Source organism: Quercus suber, unplaced genomic scaffold (genome assembly GCF_002906115.3).
Source record: "Quercus suber isolate HL8 unplaced genomic scaffold, Cork oak 2.0 scaffold_1, whole genome shotgun sequence".
Lineage (NCBI taxonomy): Eukaryota > Viridiplantae > Streptophyta > Magnoliopsida > Fagales > Fagaceae > Quercus > Quercus suber.
Genome location: NW_027069468.1, coordinates 472095 through 482902, shown reverse-complemented (window position 1 = coordinate 482902; position 10808 = coordinate 472095). Strand labels below are relative to the sequence as shown.

Below are 10808 nucleotides of genomic sequence, written 5' to 3'. Positions count from 1 at the left end.
AGTGTAATAAGCATGTGATATGATTGTGGCTTCTCTTTATAATAGGATCTTTTGTTACTCTTAGAGCAAACAAAATGACGCCCTTATCCCCACCCAAAATGTTTTCCTATAATGACAAGCTTTATCTTTTAACCTCTAAGAAATGCAATGCAATGGCCAAAGGATATTCCCCTTTAATATATTGTCTCTAATCAAATAAACAAAGGCTCTTGTCTCCTTTAGGTACAGGTTTATACAGAATTCAATTGTTTTCAATTTTTTCTTTCTCTGTAAGAAAGAACCATCAACCTTAACTAACCAAAAAAAAAAGAACCATCAACATTAATTAGAGTTATAAGAAAGAGCAAAAAAGGGAAACATTTAACAATTAAAGAGAAAAAAAACAATTTAAAAAACAAATCTAAATGGCATTAACCAATGTGGAGTTTTAAAGAACTTTGGTTTACCTAGAATATAATAGAGAAAATAAAAATGAGGCTACTACTAATTCTAGGAAACATATGTAGAGAAATAGAAATAAGGATGCTAATTAAAAACATTGACAATACCATCAATCCTATTTGAAGCTTAATCATAGCTCCACTAATTTGCTGACTTTCAACTTTTGGCTAGTATATATTTAGGCGTTCTCCAATGCCGTAAAATTCCTTATTGTCTAGTTTTACTTGAATTCTGCTAACTATCCAATTAAATTAAGTGAGAAAATGAGCATAATGATTCTAGTGTAGAAAAAAAAAATCCCAAAAATTAGTAATTTGGCATAAATAGAAGAATGTATAAAAAATTCATTGAAAATTGAGTGAGAAAAAGAGAGAGAACCTTTTTTTGAACTCTGACAAACTACTCGATTAAATTAAGTGAGAAATGAGCATAATGATTCTAGTGTAGAAAAACAAAGAAAAAAACGAAAAGAAAGGATTCCCAAAGATTAGTAATTTGGCATAAATAGAAGAATGTATAAAAAAATCATCAAAAAATTAGAGAGAGAGAGAGAGAGAGAGAGAGAGAGAGAGAGAGAGAGAGAGAGAGAGAGAGAACCTTTTTTTGTGAGAGAAAACCATGCATAGAATGGAATAGATAGTTACCAATTTATAGTAAGAGAGTGTGAATAAGAAAAGAAAAAATAAAGGAAGATGAAGAGAAATAAGAATAATAATATTTATGTAGAGAGTAGTGGAGAGATGAAAAGAGGAATAATAATATTTATGTAGAGGGTAGTGGGGAGATGAAAAGGCAAGGATGAAGAAAGGTTGAAAAAAATGCAAATATTAAAATAAAATAAAAAGTAAATGTTAAAAACAATTATAGGAAAATTGAAAAGAAAAAGATAATGAGATGGACGCTGATGTGGCTCAACTGGAGCGTAACAACAATAAATGCTACGCTTCAGCTTTTAGTAATATATAGATATAGATGAATGAAGCTATCAAAATATTAATTGCTTTTTTTTTTTTTTCTTTTCCCATAAAAACTTTTTTTAAATGAATTATTAACTAGACATGACAAAACGGGCTGGTCGGGTCGGGTTCGGGTCGGATCAATTTGGTAGCGGGTCAAACGGGTCACATGTCAAAAACGAGTCATTTTAAGTGGGTCAAAAATCGGGTTCGGGTCAATCGGGTTGTAGGTCGGGTCGGGTCAGGTTGACCCGTATTTTTCACATGAATTTTTTTTTTTTTATATAGAAAACAACATATATCTGTCATTTGGAAAGTTATGCAACAAATTACTTAATGTAAAATGCATTATTTTGAATTCACCACTTATATCAAGAATGAACTCAGTTAAACTTATTAATACTTATTCAACAATTTTAAAATTATACAAAGCCTAATATTATTATCTAAAACAAAATAACACAAAGATAAGTAAAACAAATACACAAGTTTTATTTCTACACAATATCAACATTTCAAATATAAATCAAAATTACAAATGACTTATTGGATAACTCATTTGATAAAGAATAAAAATATATAAGAAATTTACAATCTTGAAAATTAATTTTATAATCAATTATCAGTTGTGGTTGACACTCTATTTCAATTTGAGATATACTTTAAAATTCGATTGCTTACTTATTTATACATGGTCTCTTTTATGAATATCATATTATTGTTAAACAACACACATTCTAGGAAATATCATAATTTATTTTGAAAAACCATTTATTTTGAACATAAATTATTAAAAAATAGATCTAAGTATTCATAATTTATGCTAATTTGATATTTTAGCTTCACTATTTTCACACTTGTGAATATTTTTTACATGTCTACAATTTTAAATCTATATTTTTAACTCTACTGTAATCAGATTATCTTGACATGTACTTTGCTATTTAATATCTAAAAATATTTACTCATTATAGAATGTTCAACTATTAATCTTTCAATTAATTTGCATATAATTATATAAATGTATCAATTATTTTCTTAAAGTTCACAATAAACAATTAAACCAATATTGTCTTAGTTTTATTATTTTTTTACCAAAAAGAAAAGAAAAAAAAAGTTTTAAAAAAATGATTCGAATTCGGGTTGGGTCCCGGGTCGGGTCGTGTTGACCTACAAAAAACACGGGTCGAGTCACGGGTCAATCCGTTTTTACTTCAGGTCAAAAAAATCAGATTCGGATTGGGTATTTTTCGGGTCGGGTCGGGTCAGAATTTTCTGACCCGTTTTGCCATGTCATATTAACCAATACTCAAAGAGCATTCCACAGTATTTCCCTATATTTATTTTCCAGGAAGGCCATAAAATAAACATTTACCATTATATAAGTTAAAAGCATTAGTAACAGGCGTATTACAATCATAGCACTGCATATCCATACAACATCAACATGCAAAACTTAGATGCCATCTGGTCTCATCAGTAGATATTCTATGCATACCCAGTCATTCCAACAGCTGGGCTTGCACGATTTGTTTTGCTAGCAACCTGAGTAGTTGCCTTGGTGAAGTACATGTAGTAATACACATTGAGAATCATTGTTGCAACCACAAATACAGCACCAGCAATAAAGACACCTTTCCGCAATGTTTCACATGAGAAGTTTTGAGCATAAATCATAGACCGATACTTGGTGTGGTAAGCATTCTTCGTTGCACCTGCAATTAGGCATGCTTCTGCAACCAGAAAAGTCACCCTGCAGATGCATAAAATGAAAAATTAGCCCATCTTTATAATCAATATATTATGTTTGCCAGAAATTTACTCTATAGAGTGGTACAGAAGAGTTAAAATATCCGAGAGAGAGAGAGAGAGAGAGAGAGACGCCAACCATAAAGCTCTTTCATATGACATAATGATATGGAATTTCTATACCCTGACAAGGCACGTGGTGAATTGCAAAGGTCATCAGTTTCAAAAATTACAAATGAAACTCGTCCAACAAGAAAATGCATGGGCACAGGCATATATATATATATATATATAGTTAATAGTATGGATAAAGCACACTTCCCAGAATAAGAGAGCAAGTATTTATGATAAAATTCCATGATTTAAAGTGCACACACCACCAAATGGAGGTGGAAGGGGGCGTCACAGAAACAGACAGACACATAAATCAGAAGAAAATATAACTAGGTCAACCAGAATTCTCACCATGATGAGACAAAATAAATGATAGACCAGGCTCGACTCCCACCAGGAGCTAAAGGTATCCCAAAACACATGCACTTTGTCACACCCATAAGTAGAGATTCGCCAGAAAGAAGGAACAAGAAAGCACCGACTCCATATCCAGTTGCAACGTCTGAGTTGTAAACACAGTAACTTTCGTTCGTTCGAGGATCTACTTCTATATGGCCCTGTTGTGAAGAAAGATAATTGCCTGAATGCTATATCTTAGCTTAATGAAAAGCATGCATGATTATCCACAAGTGTCAAAAATCAGCACATGATTCCCACTATTGTCAAACAAAGCATAGTTTGTGATTTTAAATATGTGGGAAAGTTCCCTTTTTTTTTTTTTTTCATTTGTTGTTTTATTTTATTAAGTACAGCAGGTTACATGTGATCCCTCACTGTGAGGGAAACATAAGGATTCAAAAAATAGTAGAAAAGGATAAATATAAACATTAATATTTATCTTTTCCAATAGTTTGTGCCTGTACATTGCTAAACTGCAAGGGAGTTGTAGGTAATCATTGAACTGTATGAGTATGACATGTTGCAGTGAGTAAGCACATAAGGCAGCTTTAGTTTGTTGCTAGTCTATAGAGCACGTACAAATGCCAGAATGCTTCCATTCTCAACTTACAAATCCTCAAAAGAATAGTCATCAAAAAAATTCTCATTTCTATCCTTTATTTTTACTGAATAAATATATTTACTAATAACTCTGTATACAGTACATATTTTACACCTGTAATAACTAATAAGCATTATATACTGCCACTAATTGCAAAGTCTCTTTAACAGTTTGATGATGCTATGTCACCATTTGATCAGTGTTAGTAAAAGCGAGGGGCGCACTTAAGCGCAAAGACCTCTTGGGGCCTAGGCGCGAAGCGCAAAGCGCAAGCGCGTGCCTGATTAAAGTGAAGCGCACATTTAAAAAAATAATAATAATAATAAATTTTAAAATAATTACTAATGAGAAATGCAACAATCAAATGATCAAATTATCATAGAAATTGAAATAAAAATTTTTATATAATTCATATAACATTTAGATAAGCCCTGCTTTTGCAATTTTAACACAAAAATTGCAAATCAAGTCATTTTATTTTTTTGGATAAGCTAGATATGAGTACTTCCATGTAATATCCTTTCTTAAATCTCCAATATCCATAATGCTCTATGACTAATTAGTAATATTAGTTAATAATTTAATCACTTGTAACTCTATAGGAATTAGTCTGCTATGTTCAACATCAACCACTAAAGTAACTAAACAATTACCACAAATATGTTATATTGTACTTTTTTTTTCCATGAATGAGCTAAGAATATGAAGACATGGCAACATGGTAATTGGTACCAAGTAGATATCAAAAAAGGAAAAAATAGAATAAGAAGAAGAAGCTGGGTGTGTTACTGTTTCAAGGAGAAAAATCAAGAAAAAATAAAAATAAAAATAGGGAAGAACTGGGAGGTTGTGGGTTGGGTTTTAGCCTTTTAGGACAAGTTACACTCAAAATATCTTTTTTTGATAAGTAGGTTACACTAAAAACATGTCAAATCAATGGTTTATATCAATAATGTCAAGATCCTAAAGTTTTATTTCAGTTTTGATTTATTTTTTTTGAAAAATATAAAAAAGCGCCAAAAAGTGCACTTCTTTTTTGAAAGAGCACAAAAAAACGCGCCTAAAGCACGCTTCTTTGAATGAGCCTAGCTTTTGAGGCAAAAAGCACGGGAGCCTTGGGGCTTTGAGCTTTGAGCTTAAGCATGCTTTTAACAACACTGCATTTGATACATACTTCTATCAATCACTAGGAAGGAAGCAAGCAATGTATATGTGTATAAGTCTTAGGCTATTAATAGAAGATGATAATTATAAGCACTCCATCTACATCTTGAATAAATATGTGAAATTAGAAAGAAGACAATGAAATAAAGTAGAGAGAGAGAGAGAGAGAGAGAGAAGGAATTAATGTGATTCGGCCTAACAGCCTACGTCAACAACAAAAGCCCTTGATTGCTATATCTTTACAATTAAGCTCTATATATCACAATGAACCCATAGTAGGATATTTACAGTAGCCTAAATCCTAGACTAATACATATTCAAGACTTGCAATACAAGTAGAACTAGGATTTCTTGTACACAAAGTAGGAATGGACTTGAGCCTTGACTAGGATTGTGCCTTGGTAGTTAAACTCAAGATTTGGAGACAACTTGATTTTGGAGGAAAAAAAGAGTAAGACGGACCTTAGAGAAAAGCATGACTACGTGGACCAAATAACTATAGATTACACACTAGAATGAGACCAAACATACAATGATTGAGGCTTGAATGATGAACACAACAAATATTATACCGGTGGAGGACATTTATCAAAGGCATGGTTTGAAATACTCTGCTTGACAATGATAAAGATGAGTGGCCGTAAAAAAATGCCAATAAAGGCTGTCAATCATAGGTGTGGTCTAAGTAACATGGCATGAATATGATAAAGACACATGACCACCCCCCCCCTCTCAGCCAATTAGATCCAAGTCCCATAACTTATACAATCTGTCAAGACTATCATCTATGAAATCTGCAATTGACACCACAAAATTCTATTCTTTCATGTAAAAAAAAAAAAAAAAATTCAGAGTATTGATTCCTCTTGTTTCTGTTACTCTCTCTTATAGCCTCTTAGGACTCAGAGAGTCAACACAGACCACAACAATGGCCTACTCAGGAATAGGTTTTCATGGACCTTTATTTCTTTGTTGGTTGTGAGGTTTTTCCTCTTGCACTTCAATTGTAGCTTTGCCAAAAGTCCTCTTGCCGCCACCATCCTCACCCCCACTCACATAGCAGCTGCTGGAGCCTTGCTTGCCGCTGCCAAAGTTGTGTTGCCCATCCTCTACCTAGATCAAGAACTTTTGCAAAGGATCAAGTTGGGTCATGCTCACTGTTTTTTCGTTGGTCTCCTCTTTATCGTCGTCATTGCCTCCTTGGATCACAACTCTTGGTCTAGAAAAGTCTTTTGGTTGGTCCATCATGTTGCCAAAATAGGACTAGTCATATCGGTGTCTTCGAGAAGCTTTGGGCAAGAATGAGACCACTACGGTCTTCAAGAAGCTCTTCAAGTTGATGGGCAACAAGCTCAAGCACATATCGAATATCCTCCTCAGCAGGTTCCACAGCGTTTTGTCTTCCTGTGCCTTTAGCCTGTTACAACCCTCGCACCAGGAAGCTTGCCTTACCATTGCAGCTTTGTATGGAAAGTTAGTTTCTTTCTACTTTTTCTTTTTTTTTTTTTTTTTTTTTTTTTTTTTTTTTTTTTTTTTTTTCTGTTCTTCACAGGCCCATGGGCATCAACAACTCTTTTGATCCTCCACCATCACTTTCCCTCATTAAGGGCCAAGGGGCAGAACTTGTGTTAGAAATTTCACTCTCTTGTTTCAGTGGCCAGCATGGTCAGATAGGTGGGCCATGATATTGGAAACTTGCTTGTTAAATAGTTAATACAACTGAAGTCAGAAGCCACCCAAATCATCATTCCCCATTTGGTGACTAGCACATACCAGTGTACCTCATTAACTGTTGTTGGGCTCTAGTCTGTCGCTCATCTTATGCAGGGCAACCAACTTCATAAGCCCAATTTGTAATTTGAAGTAGCCTTTACTACTATGTGTTGGGTTTTTACATTTTAATTTTCTGTTAACAGTGCAAGACCAATGGTTCCTCTAAATCTTTATAATATCTATAGACCATGTGTTATAATTATCAATGTCAGGATTTTGTGGCCTCTATTAGTTTAAATCTTTAAATTNGGGGGGGGGGGGTGGGGAATTAGCATGGTTTAGCATGACGAAACACATCCACAGCAGAAAGCCATTGATGACTACATCTTTACTATTAAGGTCTATCTATTACAATAAACCCATAATAACAAATTTATTGTAGGCGAAACCCTAGACCAATACAAAATACAATACTTGAAATACAAGTAAAATTAGGATTTCATTGTTTGCACACGAAATACAATTGGACCAGGTCCTTATGTAGGATTAGAACTTGATATCTTTAGTAAAATAAATAAAAAGAAGCATACTGTTGTTCCAATAACATATTTCCAATTCTTACGCCACATGCAGGAATACAGTCTAACCTAGCAAGCACAGGCACGTGTACAGTACAGGTATGGATACAGCTACAACAAGGTGACACAAGCAATTGGGACTTTCCCAAATAAAGTGTCCGTGCTTCCTAGAGTCTAGCAGCCTGACCATAGTTTGCCTAAATGAAGTAATGAATAAACTTTGCATTAATTAATAAACTTTTAAGAAGCTAATGTCAGTAAGATGACAGCAATGAGACTCCAATTGAGAACCAAAATGATTTTAAATTTAATAGAAAGCAAGCTAGGCAGTGAAAGGTTACTCGTTCAAAAGAGAATCTGAGAACAATCCGTAAAATATACAATATAAATAAATAAGGTACCTTTTCCCTACCCAGCAAAGCAATAGTAGAACTCCTAAAGAAAAAAAAAAATTGAGACACAAAACCCTACTGCAGGAATAAAAAGAAAACAAAAGCTAAACAATAAACTTATAGATCCCAATCACCCAGGTAACAAAATCTCAGAAACCCAATAACCCATTAATTAAACAAACAGGTAAGGCCCAAGAGAAGAAAAGAAAAAACAACTAATTTAGAGAGAAAAGTAAAAATGAGAAGAACCCCAACTGGAATCACATCTGAAAAAGTGAAAAACTTTAAAAGTGAAAGGTAAAAGAAGATACTTACAACGCTTCTTCGTCTCTCAGCAGCAATGGAGAAGCCAAAGGCCACTAAGCTTAGAACAACCACCAAAACGTGCACCAGGGTCGAGCCCTTCCCTTCTCCCATCCCTTCTTCCAAAGTAGAACTAGAAAGAGAAAGCACAATCTCAAACTGAGAGAGAGAGAGAGAGAGAGAGTTTCGGCAAGTGAAGTGAGCTAGTACTGATTTACTAAAAGGGCGTTGAGAGAGAACACAGTGAGTGAGAGAACTTTACTAAACTTTCTGTACGTGGTGGAGTGGAAAGCAGTGAAAGGTTGTGTTTGAAGAGGAAAAAAGTGGATCTTAGACCCACTCGCTGAGACAGAGCGTTGTACACATGCTTAGAGATATACAGTCATACTAATACAGCGGTATGGAAGTGTTGGACACGCGGAAAGAGAAGCGTGGGTGTTTAGCATGAACACACGACGAGACGGGTTAAAAGAGGTCATTGGCTACTATGAAATCATTCCTACGAAGTCATCTTGACTTTTTAGCTATGAGGGTCTCTCTGATGATATATCAAAATTCAAAATGGAGAGCTGTTTCAGGTACCAAATCAAATGATCGGATACAGATAGGTGTTATTAGTTTCTTAAATCCTACCCGTTTCTTTTTCTTTTCTTCAAAATTATAATATGAATAATTCCATCTTTGGTGTCTGTAAACTCTTAGTTTTATAATATAGGACAAAATTTAGTTACAAAATCGATTGTAATCTTAGATTACAAACTCACTCAATATCTTTTTATTGGAGATGAATTTTGACAAATTCACCATTGAATTGCATCTTCTTCGTATATCCTCAATGTTTGCAAAATTTTAAGAAAATTAAATATTAATATCTCTGTCATCAATAAATTTTTAAATTGCAAGTTTTTGTAATTTAAAATTATGTATAAAATATAATATTATAGATTATATAGTAAATGTTACCCGACTCACACAAAAATTGACATGTGCATTAAAAACATAAAGAACATGTAATTCAACGGTTAGATTTTCAAAATATACAGTAATATTTATTTTATTAAATGAGTTTGTAGTTTAAGGCTATAACCAATTTTGTAGTTAAACTTTGTCCTATAATATATTCCTGTTAACCAAAAAAAAAAAAAATCTAATCTACTACTCTATATAAAAGCAAAAGCTTTTTCCTGCAATTAAGGCAGTACTACCACATAGGAAAAATGAGCCATCTAAAAATCTGTCACATTCACAATTAAAAAACGATAAATAGTATTGTTTCACAATGTTAAAACACCATTTTGTTCTATAGTCTATATATAATACAAAACTGAAGACGTTCGACCAATAGTTGACTTCCATAGGTTGTGTCAGGTAAGCTTTGCAACCTCCACAATCTTCCACATCATTATTATTTTTTACTTTAATTTATTTCCTACTTCATTTTAGAATATAAAATAATAAATTTGAAATATTCCTCCACAGCACTAACCCTAAACCTAATGCAACCTTTTTTTATTTGACTTATAATCCTATGTTTGAGAGAGAGAGAGAGAGAGAGAGAGAGAGAGAGCCTAAACCAAAAAAGCTCACAAAATTTCAGCAATTTAATTTGAGATTTTTTTTTGATTTGTAGGTGGTTGATAAACTTTCATCGTGATTTGATGGAGGAGTTGTAGTAAACAATTATGGAGCGAGCCAAGCCTATTAGAGGGCAACCTTACTGTAATAAAAAGTTTCCACCTTTTTGTTTTTTTTATACGTGTTAGCTTTTGTTTGGTATGAATTATGAAAAGAGTTTGGGCAGAATTTTATTTTTTTTTTAATCAGTTTTCCTAGCTCTTACATATTAGAGTTTATTGCATTGATTTTAGCAATGTTGATGTTTTTTTTCTCTAAGGGAATGCCTCAATGAAGGACTGGAATGTGTGTGTGTGTGTGTGTGTGTGTGTCTAGAGAGAGAGAGAGAGAGAGAGAGAGAGATTAAAGAGGAGCTGTAGTTTTTTTTCCCCTTCACCGCTGATTTGAAAAGGAAAGAAAATCTTTTGAATAATTTTTTGTTAGTTTATTTGTTTTCCATGATTTCATACCCTGTTGAGAATCACTTTAGCGTTCATATACAATGATGCTAGGTGTAATCGAGAAACTATAATAAATTATTAAAAAAAAAAAAAAAAACCTAACATATAAAACAATTGTAAACTTTTTTTTTTTTATAAGAACAATTGTAAAATTTGATTTATAACTTTTTTTTTAATTGTTGGTATGTAAAGAAAAGGTTGGCTAAAAGGCGTGGATTATATCTATATAGATTTGAATTTTGACTTAAATTATGAAATATGTTATTAGTAGGTAGTAGCTCATCTTTTTTGCCTTTCAATTGGTACTTCTTCTTCTTCTTTTT

General features: G+C 33.1%; 1 protein-coding gene across 1 annotated transcript; it reads right to left on the bottom strand.

Annotated features, from left to right (window-relative positions):
* Positions 1-2756: 2756 nt before the first annotated feature.
* LOC112029265 (uncharacterized) lies at positions 2757-8661 on the bottom strand. The gene is made up of 3 exons (XM_024061984.2): positions 8423-8661; positions 3612-3817; positions 2757-3150 (listed from the first exon to the last, which is right to left on the bottom strand). The coding sequence occupies exons 1-3, from the start codon at positions 8522-8524 to the stop codon at positions 2886-2888; spliced, it is 573 nt and encodes a 190-aa protein (XP_023917752.1). The 5' UTR covers positions 8525-8661; the 3' UTR covers positions 2757-2885.
* Between the last annotated feature and the right edge of the window lie 2147 nt (positions 8662-10808).

Excerpts from the sequence above, each read along its gene's own strand:
- LOC112029265 (XM_024061984.2), bottom strand. The coding sequence starts at position 8,524 with ATGGGAGAAGGGAAGGGCTCGACCCTGGTGCACGTTTTGGTGGTTGTT. Across the intron at positions 3,818-8,422 it reads CTGAGAGACGAAGAAGCGTT|GGCCATATAGAAGTAGATCC; the intron begins GTAAGTATCTTC and ends TCTTCACAACAG. Across the intron at positions 3,151-3,611 it reads ATTTATTTTGTCTCATCATG|GGTGACTTTTCTGGTTGCAG; the intron begins GTGAGAATTCTG and ends ATGCATCTGCAG.